Here is a 12431-nt window from a genome sequence, read left to right on the forward strand (position 1 = left end):
CTGGCGGTTCCATACCTGGCCAGTGACTATCATCTCGGGGACAAAGTCTTCTTGACCAGCCGTGCTCAGAGCAGTCTTCAACCTTTCAACTGTATTCCAGTGTGTACTTTCCTCCCATACCTTGTTCCGGGAAGAATGTATTGTGAGCCAGCTTCATCTGGGACCTCATTCACCTCCCCAGCACCCAGGGTCCAGCAGCCTGGGGACTCCCCCCTTGGACAGAGAGGGAATGCAGTGGGTGTTGGCATGGCCATGCTCCTAGCATTCCTTGTGAAGCTTGGCCCCATCTGACCCCCTCTCTCAGAGAAAGGAAAGCTGAGTGGCCACAGTTGTGTGGATGGATTAGTGGCCTGGCGTGGTACAGGTGGCTGCTGCCTCGGTGTGTGATGGGAGCTGGAAAGGGCCTCGGGGCCTGGGGCTTCACAGAAGCAGGATTGCTGAGAGGAGAGTGTGACCGAGGAGGGCTGACTCTGGCTCCCTGGATCCTGAACTGGGGAAGGAAGTGGGGCCCAGAGGAGCAGCCTGGCCCCCAGACCACTGCCCTGTGAGGCCCTTTGGCTCACACCTCCTCTTTCTGAAATCCCCTTGCACGCTTCACGAGAAGGAAAAAGCCATTTCTCCTAGCTCAGTTAGCATCTATGGCGCCATTTCCACTTTTTTAACCAGGCCTGCCCCAGACTTGTAGGCTGAGAACATGAGCCTTCATCTCCTAGGGTAAACCAGAGAATCCACTGCTGCCCTCCAGCGGCCACACATGGGATTCCCAAGCCCTGCTGGGGCCTCTGCTGCTGCTCTGCTACTGCTACTGCTAAGTCGCTTCAGTCGTGTCCCACTCCGTGCGACCCCATAGACGGCAGCCCACCAGGCTCCCCCGTCCCTGGGATTCTCCAGGCAAGAACACTGGAGTGGGTTGCCATTTCCTTCTCCAATGCATGAAAGTGAAAAGTGAAAGTGAAGTCGCTCAGTCGTGTCCGACTCTTAGCGACCCCATGGACTGCAGCCTACCAGGCTCCTCCGTCCATGGGGTTTTCCAGGCAAGAGTACTGGAGTGGGGTGCCATTGCCTTCTCCGGCTGGGGCCTCTGGTCTGTGACAAATCCATCCGTTCCGGTGCTGCAAGCAAAGGTGGAAACCCCCCGCTTTAACTTGCTCTACTTTGGCTTTAAAAATAATCCCACGTTATACTCGAGTGAGAAAGTGAGTCTCTGGATAGGGAATTGAAAAGAGATTCATTTCCGTGGCCGCAGAGCAGGGCTTCTCAACCACACCGCCGTTGTCATAGGAAACAGGCGTAACCCTGAGGTGTGGGGGCTGGCTGTGTGCCCTGTGGACTTTTGAGCCGCGTTCCTGCCTTCCCAGCACTAGGTGCCGGTAGCACACCTCTCTCTCCAGCCTTGACGACAAAAAAACGTCTCCTGACCGTGCCAAATTCTGGAGGCAGAATCGCCCCCGGTTGAGAACCACTGATGTAGAAAAAGCTGAGGGCCAGCATGTCTCCTGGACATGGCCTCCAACCCGAAGTTTTAGGCCCACAGTTATAGAGCTGTAGCCTTTCAACAGATCTGACCTGGAACTCTGGGCGGCTCCGAGCAGGGGACAGGGAACATCAGAAACCCCAGAGTCAGCCCGGTCTGGCTCCTCTCGGCCATCCCGAGGCTGGGAGCGGACCATGACCAGGGCCTCCACGCTGCAAGAGCCGAGGCCACAATCACCATCTGGCACTGCCATCCCGGGGTACCCAGAAGGCTCTGAGACAGCCTGCCCACGCGGCCTCTGTGGCCAGCCTCTCTGTCGTTCGCTCATTCAACACATCCTGAGCACCTACTGTGCACAGGTCACTCTGCTAGGCCCTGGGTATATAAAGTTCTATTAAGGTCCCTGGATGTAAACAGAACATTAGATGACAGTGTGACAGGGGAGGGGGAGGTGGGAGGCTGCAGGAATATTTAGGCGTTAAGACTCCGGTGCTGCAGGGGACTCCCTGAGGGTGAGCTGTGCCGACCTGGGACTGTAAGATGCTGACCCTGTCAGCCCAGCAGTCTCCCACTGAGCCTGCACCCAGGGCGCGCTCACCACCTGAAAGTCCTCCGCAGGTCCCTGAGCTAGCTATGGGGTCTGAGGAGGGCAGAGCTGCCGGGCCTCAGCCTCTGGGGCCAGGGTGGCAGCGGTCTCTGGAGGCTCAGAGTAGGGCTGTGTCACCGGTTCCGACAGGATGCCCACAGTCACAGCCCCCTGATGATAGAGCCTGGTGGCTCCGAGCATAAAGAATCCTGCAATGAGGGAGACCTGGGTTTGATACCTGGGTTGGGAAAGATTCCCTGGAGGAGAGCATGGCCACCCACTCCAGTATTCTTGCCTGGAGAATCCCATGGACAGAGGAGCCTGGTGGGTTACAGTCCATGGGGTCGCAAACAGTTGGACACGGCTGAGCAATTAAGCACAGCACCTGATGAAAGAGCCTGGGGAAAGTACCCGGGAACCAACACATGACCTGAATCTCATCCCAGGTGGAGGTCTCTCCCCACGTGGTTCTGAGAATCCCAGGATTCTTTTTCACCCCCGTTGCTCAGTTTTCATGCCTGAGTCAGTTTGCTGCCTGTTTTAAGCGACAGTGGCCTCGCTGGGATAATTCAAACTGGGCTTAACAAGGGAAGAAAAACTAGTGATAAGCTGGAAACGTGCCTGGGAGTTGGAAAGGTGGGGGCAGGCTCGCTTCTCAAGCCGTTTGCTGAGGACAGTGGCCCACGTACAGGGAAGACGTCTGATGAGCTGAGCCAGCTGGTGAATTGAGGGTGCACTCCATGTCCCCTGCCCCCATCACGTCACGCTTGTGATGGAAGACAAACCCCAGAGGATGCCCAGCAGCAGAGAAGCCACACTCCACGGGCACTTTGGTTTGACATAGAGCAAAAAAGAGAGCCTCTTAGACCTCACACAAGGCGTGTAGCTGCCTTAGATTGTGGGTGACCAGACATCTGGTTTAGCATGAAACCCACCCTGGAAATCCTTCAGTCCCTGCAGGGAGTGAGAGTGGTCTGTAAATGAGCCTGGGGGAGGGCTGAGCAGAGGATTCAGGGCAGCACACAGCGTGCTGCCTGCTGGAACTGGGCTCTGGAGCCCCAGGGATGGGACGCTTCTGTGCTGGTCAGAGGAAGAAGGCTGATATTTGAACGCTTCCCTCTCCCTTTGCTAACTTTGTCCCCCCTCCTCAGAACTGCGGATCTTGCTGCTGTGTGGCAGTGACCTTCTGGAGTCCTTCTGCATCCCAGGACTGTGGAACGAGGCAGATGTGAGTAGCAGGGTTATGGCCTGCGCACAGCTGGTATGGGGCAGGATGGGGAGGCGCACTCGACTCTGACCCCTGGTCTTCCCTCCCCACCTAGCCTCCCTCCCCAGCTTGAGTCTCCCATCTCCCTTGAGCTCCCAGGAGGGCAATCGTTCACATCATGATGGGAAAAAATTCTCACTACCCCCAAGCTTTATCTCCTCCTGTATTTTTACACTCACTCCCCCTCATGCTTGCTCCTGGAAAGCCCCTGGGAAAAAAGCAATCTGAGTCATAGAATACCTTCGCCAAACAGCACTTGGAGTATGTGTGCTGGTGGGGAGAGGTGGGGGAGAGAGGTCTTTTTAAAAAAGAAAAAGCCTTTGCCCTTTTGAAATTATTATGTGCTTTGTTTTCCTTTGATTCTTTTTGAAGAGGTGATAAATACCACCCTAGAATTTCCTTAACAAGAGAAAAAGGGTCAAGAGGGGAGAAGTTAATGATAAAAGGTCAGTAGGATCCTTCTGGCAATTGACTTGGGATTTAGGGAACCAGGAATTGAAACCTATACCCTTTAGAAGCTCAGTGGACAAGTTGTTACCAAATCTGGCTGAGATGGTCTTAAACTAGCTAATTCATAAGTTCCTCACCCTTTAGACATACATTCATTTTTGTTATTTCATGAATTCATTCATCTGTTAGTCAGACCTAATGCTAGCTCCCAAGCCCATGGCCCTTTGAAAGTGGGTTTCTCATGGCAGATATTCTAGACTTAGTACATTTTTTGTATTACTTACTGTGTGACCCCATGCAAATCACTCAACTCCTTTGAGCCTTGGTTGTTTTTTTAAACCTAAAGAATGTTATCTGTAGCATTCTGAGATTTAAAATCTCAGAATGCTACAGATAAAAAGCAATATACAATACAGTCTCTGCCCAGAAGTATTAGGTGGCGAGATGTCAGCTTGTGAAATTTTCTCATGTACATATATGTCTCTGAAGAGAAAGAAAAAAGAGACAACCTTCAGGGTGAAACTCAAGATCTCAGTTCTACTTCAGCACAGCTTGTGACAAGATATATTACAAGCATCAGTTTTTCCCATCTCAGAAATGGCCATCGTAATAGTACCTTCATAGGGTTTGGGAGGAATTAAATGAGATCGTCCCTGTAAAGTGCCCAGCCTAGCACCTGACACACAGTGACGTACAACTGTTAATAAGTGAATCTACCTAAAAGACACATCGATAAACAGAGACGTTTAAGGTGAAGGGCATAAATGCTAACACGCTGTGTGCTAACCAAGCAGGGAGGGAGAGTTTCAGGGGAAACGAATTATACTGTGTAAGCCCTTTCCTCTCCACGCCTGAACAATTTCTTGCAGGTGAAATTTTAAACCTCTTTTCAATTCTGGATTAAGTGGCTTAATTAACTTTTACTTTCCTCTCTACTTCGCAAGCTGCTTTGAAGGGAAAAAGTAATGCGGGCGAAGTTCTGTACAAGATTTCAGCAATGCTCTTTCAAGAATCCGGGCAAATCCAGGCAGTAGCCGGAGGCCCCTTCCCACGGGGAGGCCCTGGCAGCCAGGGTGGGGATTTACAGGGATAAAGTGACAGGGCAGCAGCCTGAAGGGCCAGCACGTGAGCAGGACGTCTCAAGGGCCTCCTTGCTGCATGTGACTTGTAATGTGGGCCTCTCAAGGGCAGACACGAGCTTTCTGGAGCCTGAAACGGACACAACTGGGGGCCCCTGAAACACAGCCAGCCTCTCTGCGCTGACAGCAGAGCCTCTAGCTTCTCTCCGAAACGGCTGCTCCTGACCTTGTCAGGTCCAACTTGTAGTGACCAGGGAAAAGAGCCCCAGGTCACTCCTCTTCCGGGTGGTCCCTAATGCTCAAGTGGGACCAACCGGAAGAGGAATGCATTGGTTAAAAGAGAAAAGTTGAGAAACCGAAAGCTGTTGATGTACTGGGGCTGTGGCAGTGGAGGCAGACTTGACACCCATTTATTCAATCATCTTCCCACCTGACCGTCACCCTGGGGATCAGAGCACCCAGCCTGGCTACTCCCAGAGGTGCAGCAGATCCAGACCAAGCGGGGACCCCACGTCTGTGCGGCTGGAGGGGCTGAGAATGCCCATCCACAGCACAGGCAGGAGGGCGATTGGGTGAAGCAGCCCCTCAGGGTTCACTCCAGAGGATTTTCTAGAGCCTGGAGTGCCAACCTCCCCACCCTCAAGCGCCCACGAAGACTCTGTGGAATCCTTAGAATCATGCCATCTGAGGTAGAGGCAAAAACAAAACAAAACAAAACAAAAAAAACAGAAAAATCATGGAGTTGTTTCCTTACATAATGAGTGTGACTCTCAGGCCACAACAGAGGTGTGCCAGAAATATCACATGTAATTTATTCATACCAAATGAAAATTCAACTCCAAATCACTACCCCCAGGGATGATGGGAAATAGGTCTCAGTCATTGCTGACGAGCAGAACCTGAGAGGCTCTCATGGGCTCCGAACACGAGCATCTCTTCGTCGGGGTTGCCACACACATCTTCCCTCTCCAGACCTGGAGGTGGGTGGCCCTGCCCTCTGTGCCCACCTGGAGAATAGGATTCCTGACTGAGTCTGGAAGCCCAGTGCTGGACCCCACCCACCTATGATCCTGCCCCTGTCTTCTTCTGAGGCTTTGCCCTTAGGGCAGCGGGTGGGCTTCACAGATCTCTGGCTTCTTTCTAGTGTGGAAGGAGCAGGGGGCAGTGGGACCTCTTCTTTCTCCTCTGAAGATAGCGCCCCTATTGTCTCTTCCCTCCTCAGGACCTCAAGGAACATCTCGTCAGTGTGTTTAAAGCCAGTGACTTCAAAACGTTCTGCTTTCTGCCCTGCAAATTCCTTTCATAAAGGCTCTGGTTCTCCGCTAGAAATAGGGTGGGGACTGGACAAAAGTGGACACAGGGAGCATGAAACTAGCTAGCCACTCAGTGATTTATCCCACTGTCCTTACTGGGGGAAGGTTGGAGCTTACGGTCTAGGAAAGAAAGGTCCTTCTTTCAAGACTGGTCCAGGGTGAACTCTGGTGATTCTAATAGGAAGTTATGATCTCAGGTGGCCTCAGCCGGCGGTGGCTTGAAGCAGGGTTTCGGTTCCTGGCCAGAGACTGAGGCCGGGTCTCAGAGATGAGAGCACCAAATCCTAGCCGCTAGATCAGTGGTCCGAGACAAGACCCTGGCCCTTCAACTCTGCAGAAAAGAATTCCCACAAAGACAGCAAGTAGTGTAACAAGCGAAGTGTTTATTAGGAGGAGAACACAGTACGTGTGGATAGACACATGGGCGGACTCAGAGAGCCACGCCCTCGTGATAGTTTGAATCACCTTTATGAGACATTTCTTCCAGGTTTCCTTTGGCCAGTCTTTTTCAATCTGTCTGGTTCTGGGTGTGTATTTGGTATATCTCAGGAGCCTCCCATGTCTATGCACATCTCTCAGCCAAGATGGATTTCACCTAAGAGGCCTGTGCGTAGTTGGCGTCACTCCACTTTTGACCTCTTAAGGAGATTTCTAGTCGGGAGGGTTTCCTTGACTTCGAGAATGAGAAATGTGTAGTCTCTTATCTCTTATCCAGGCAGGGCTCAGCCTCCTCTCTTGATTGTACTGCTACTGATGTTTCAGAGTTTCTGTCCACAGGGAATGAATTCCGGTTGCTTTCCCTGGTGGGTGGTGGTGGGGTGGGGGCATGCTCCATTTACCTCCTGCCTCTGTTCTACCCTCCGGAGTTTGCCTGGAAGCAGCTGGTTTTAGGGATCTCTGTTCCTAACTATGAGATTACCTGGGATGAGGTATGTGAGACCCACTTCTGCCCCCAGTTTCATTCATTTAGTGAACCCTTTATCAGAACACACTTTTCTTTACACGGTGTCCCGAGTGATACTCGATGGCCACAGATCTGTGCTCAGTGACCATGAGCCTGAAGCTCTGAATCTGCCAGTGATGGGACAGAAAGGTGGGGAAGAGAGCCAGGTTTCTTGGAAAAGTCCTATGTCCTTGCTCTCCATTCCAGCTTCCCATGTCATCTCCAGAATCCTCAGAAAAAAAGCAGGGGAGAAGCCACTAGTTCAAACAGGTCTGTGGGGAACATAGGAGCCTCTCCACCCTTCTATAAAGAACGCTCACCAGAGGCCATGGAGCAGCAATGTCCCCACCCAGTCAGAAGCAGCTGGGACAGTCTGTTCCACAACAGGGCTGCCAAGGTCTCTCTCGGCACAATCACAGACTCTCCAATTGAGTCAGTCTTGCTCATTCTTTTGCTTTGGATTCCTGAACCTATGCTCTCCATCCAGAAATGTAATTACACAACCACTCACCCCAACCCAAGCACATCCCTTGGGCATTTCCCAATAGACACAAAGATCCATTAGCCCTTAGTGAATTCTGACCTTCTCTGACCAGTGACACACCCCTTCTCCTTACATTCCATGGAGAGAAAATGCCATACATATTCATCACATTTCTCTCCATGGAACACAGAAGAGTTGCTTCTGCATGGTCTGGCACTTGGCATTTTCATTCTTGATTCGCAAGAGAAAGCAAGATCCAGTTTCCTGGACCCGCTTTTGGAGATGGTGACCCAGTCCCCACCAGTCCATCCCATTCCCAAGCTTTTAATTAGGATAATCTCCCCCAGGAGACTTGATCTTTGCTGTGCTGCATCCTGACGCTGGGCTTCCGTGGTAGCTCAGGTGGTAAAGAATCCACCTGCAGTGCAGGAGACCCAGGTTTGATCCTTGGATCAGGAAGAGCCCCTGGAGAAAGGAATGGCTACCCACTTTAGTATTCTTGCCTGGAGAATCCCATGGACAGAGGAGCCTGGTGGGCTGCAGACGACAAAGTCACAGAGTCAGACATGACTGAGTGACTAAGCACACAGCAGGCACACATCCTGACAGCAGCAGGGAAGCAGGTATCCGGGCCTGGACCAGGGCCTGTGAGAAGGCAAGGCCAAAGCCGAAAGGGTCAAGTCATGACAGATTTGTGAGACAGGAAACTCGTATCCTCCTCCCCTCCCTCAAACAAACCCATCGTCTAGTGATCTTATGCGGCCAGCTGCTTTTTCCATTATAGTATAATGGAAGGCAATCTGGCAAATTAATTCTGATTCAGGCATTCTTTCCTTCCATCAATCTTTCAGCTAATACTGAGTGCCCAGTATGAATGTAAGTACTTTATTTGTCCTGGCAGCACTTGCTAAAAATATCTTACAGTTTTTATTCTGTTAGTTCATTATAGTACATGAAATGAAACATACAGAAAGTTTGAAAGAGTTCTTGAACTAAGTAAGCAGTCAATAAATGTTGGCTGTTATTTATTCATTGGTTTTAAAATATTTATTGAGTACCTGTCATGTCCTAGACACTGTTCTAGGGCTGAAGGAACAAAGAGAACAGAATACGTCAAGTTTCCGACCATGTGCACTTTGCCTTCTATGGGGGAGACAGACAATAAACACTCTTCTTGTTTCTCATGGCTTATCTCAGTTAACCCCCCGAGCCCTCCTGAAAGTGGAGTCCATTTATGGGTATGGACACCAGGGCTCACTTGGACTGGACTTGTCCGAGCATGCGTGCACGTGTGCATGCTCAGTGGTGTCCAACTCTTTGCAACCCCATGGACTGCAGTCCACCAGTTTCCTCTGTCCATGGGATTTCCCAGGCAAGAATACTGGAGTTGGTTGCCATTTCTTCCTCCAAGGGATCTTCCCGATCCCAGGGATCAAACCCTCATTTTCTGCATTGGCAGGCAGATTCCTTACCACTGTACCATCTGGGAAACCAGACTTGTCCAAGACCACTTAGCTATTAACAGCAGAGCAGGACTTTGCATATGTTCAGTTCCCTAGTGCAGGTAAGACAGACAAGTGGGAAGAATGGCATGTAGTTCATAGTAGCCCAGCTTCCCTGGTGGCTCAGACAGTAAAGCGTCAGCCTACAATGCGGGAGACCCGGGTTTGATCCCTGGGTTGGGATGATCCTCTGGAGAAGGAAATGGCAACCCACTCCAGTACTCTTGCCTGGAAAATCCCATGGACAGAGGAGCCTGGTAGGCTGTAGTCCATGGGGTCGCAAAAAGTCAGACATGACTGAGTGACTTCACTTTCACTTTCTTTCAGCAGCTTGAGCTGGGCTTTGAATGATGGGCAGGATTGGATTTAAGTGAGTGCAAAAAGAAGGGCTTTGGGGGTTGAGAGAAGGCTGTCAAAGATCCAGTGGTAGGAATAAGACCTTTTGGGGAGATGGTTCTTATTGGCTGAAACAGAAGGTTTATCTTGGTCTTTGCCTGGGAGGCTTCTGACTTTTCAGCAAGCAGACAAAATCATTTCAGTTTAATGATTACATGTATTTGCCACTTGAAAATGGTATTTGCATTTCAAATGAGCAAGGGTCAATATTTAACTCAAAGGAATGAACACCTGGAGGTGGAACATCAGGCACCAGAGATGGGCTAATGAGGAAGTTTTAATTTTTTTCTTTTTCTTTCTTTTTGCACTTCTCAGTCCAGCATTCCATAGGCTGGCTGGCTCTAATTGGCTGTGTTCTACATTTTTCCAGCCAACCAGGCATGGGCTAACTGCTTCCTACATCCACCAGCTATGGGAAAACAACCAAAGAAAATAAACAGAGGAAGAGCCTGGGGCACTGGCCACTCCAGAAGAAATCCCAGGGCTCCAGGACAAATGGAGCAAAGACAAACATTTGGCTTTTCAGGCTCAGATGGTTTTTATCAGACAGTCCCGCCCCAGCCAGGAAGCCCGATGGACACTTCCACCCCGGGGATTAGGCCCCCACACTGATAAGCCTGTTGCCGCGTTTCCAGCCCAGGGAAAGGCAGCTTACCCCCTACCCTGGGAGATAGGGTTCTCGTGTGAAAGGCGCTGTTGCTTTGGTTTTCAGGCTTTTGACTTGAGGCTGGAATCCCTTGCCTTCCCACACCCCCAAGCAGATTGGAAATGGGTGTGGGGTTCCTCTGGGAAATCCCCTGGAAGGGTCATTCATTTATTTGCACTAAGGAAGCCATCCTGAAAATGCATTCCCGCAGTAGCATCTGCTCAGCCCTCCCTCCAGAGAGAAGCCGGGTGCAGACCATGGGTAGAGGATTCTTGCCTGAATGGGAGGAGCATGTTTCAGATGCCCCTCACCTACTGCGTGGCTTCTGCTGGATGGTCTCGCATCTGGTTTAACCTACTCAGAAGTACACAAAATTACATACTGTAGGGGGCGATGTGGAGTAATGAACTGAGGACATGGCTCACCGTAAGCCTGGAGAAAAAAATGAAGATAGATTATATTTTCAAACCAAAAAATTTCAAGTTACTAAACTGCGAGTCTTAAAATGGATCTAGAACTTATTTACAAAACAGAAACAGACCCACAGACTTGGAGAACGAGCTTATGGTTGCCCAGAGTGAGGTGAAGGGAGGAGTGGAAGGATGGAGAGAAGGGACAGTGAGGGAGTTCGGGATAGATATGTACACGCTGCTATATTTAAAACAGATAAACAACAAGGACCTGCTGGAACACATGGAACTCTGCCCAATGTCATGTGGCAGCCTGGACGGCAGGGGGACTTGGAGGGGAATGGACCCATGTTTATGTATGGCTGATCCCTTCGCGGTTCACCTATAAACTACCACAACATTGTTAATTGTCTGTACCCCAATACAACGTAAATTTTTTTAAATGAATCTAAATTAGGCATGATGTGGTTAAAAAAAAAAAGAGAGAGAGCCTGTAAAGCAGACAAGAGTGGATTCAAATTCACTCACTAGCTGTGCAGCTTGGACTGGTTACTATATCTCACTGAGTCTTGGTTTCCCTGTCTATAAAGCGGGAACTGAAGCACATATCTCAGAAAATGGTTGTTGTAAGGATTAAATGCATTAATAAATAAATCTCCTTGCACTATGCCTGGTGCATATAGGTACCCTGATAAATGCTGCTTCCCCTTCCTGCTGAATATTCTCATCTGGAGAACAAGTACAAGTGAGCCCGAGAGATTCAGATCCTCTCCCTTGAGAATGAAGAACTGTTTGGGGAGATGGTCAGGATTTCAAACTCTGATCTCAGAATGATTCCACAGAGGGTCTTAGCAGTTAGACTTGCCTGGGCAGGTCAATGTAAATTGGATTCTGCTGCTAAAGGAAGTCAAACCCTCTATTTAAAATCCTCTAATGGTTTCTCTTTGCATTTGGAATGAAATCCCATCTTTATCATGATCTGGTTCTTCTGTACTTGCCCTACCTCTCTGTGCTCCAGTTACACTTGATTTCCTTGTTTGAATAGTTTTTCCCACCTCAGGGGCTTTGCACTAGCTGTGGCCTCACGGGGAATGTTCTTTTCCCAGGTATTTCTATGCCTGGCTCCTTCTTGCCATTTAGGTTTGGGCTTCAAGGTCATTTTGTTTTATATTCAACATTGTACTTAGCTCCACTTGATGTTTTCTTATTTACATATTTATTTGTTTATGACCTCTCCTGACTGTAGGTGAGTTCTGTGGGCACACTAAACGTGTCCATCTTATTGGGCAACACCGAGACAGTGTCCAGTTCACCACATACACTCAACAGAAGTTTTGAATGAAAGAATGTAAGAGCACCTGGAAACAGCTTGGTTGGAGGAGTTCAGCCCCCACAGTAGGACGCAGCCCAGACTTTTGTCAGTTACCCGGAAGACAATTAGCCACTACAAGATTTTAATAGTGGTACCACTTACTGGTAACCCACCTTATCTTTCAGAGCGATACGGGTGAAATCATTCATGATTTGTTTAATGTCTCCCACTAGATAGTCATTGAGCCAAGAGATGAAGCCATATCTGTCATGCTCAGCCCTGGGGTGCTGGGAAGCTCCCAACTAAGACCACAGGGCATCTTCCCGGCCAGGTATCAGTGGAACCCAGTAAGGCAGGTCTGGAAATTCTGCCTCCTGAGGGAAGATGGTAATTCCACATTCCTTCCAAGAGATCTGCTGCCCAGTTGCCCGGAGTGTTCTCCCTCCCAAGGCCAAGCTGCTTCCTGCCCCAACATGTGTCATATCCTTTCCTTAGATTCCCCACGTGGAAGGGAAGCAGAGTCTGCCCCCTCCCACTTCCTCTCCCCAGCCCTACCCCTGCTGCCCCCA

The 12431-nt window shown here is 50.0% G+C and overlaps 1 protein-coding gene across 2 annotated transcripts in view; it reads left to right on the forward strand.

Moving 5' to 3' along the window:
- NMNAT2 (nicotinamide nucleotide adenylyltransferase 2) overlaps positions 1-12431 on the forward strand; it is a 218577-nt gene that overhangs the window by 192264 nt on the left and 13882 nt on the right. For both annotated transcript variants that reach the window (XM_010853100.1, XM_010853101.1), the window contains one exon: positions 3212-3288. In XM_010853100.1, the coding sequence (XP_010851402.1) occupies positions 3212-3288 (77 nt within the window). The remainder of the gene's footprint in view (positions 1-3211; positions 3289-12431) is intronic.

The sequence above is a fragment of the Bison bison genome, unplaced genomic scaffold (assembly GCF_000754665.1).
Source record: "Bison bison bison isolate TAMUID 2011002044 unplaced genomic scaffold, Bison_UMD1.0 scf7180017864322, whole genome shotgun sequence".
Taxonomy (NCBI): domain Eukaryota; kingdom Metazoa; phylum Chordata; class Mammalia; order Artiodactyla; family Bovidae; genus Bison; species Bison bison.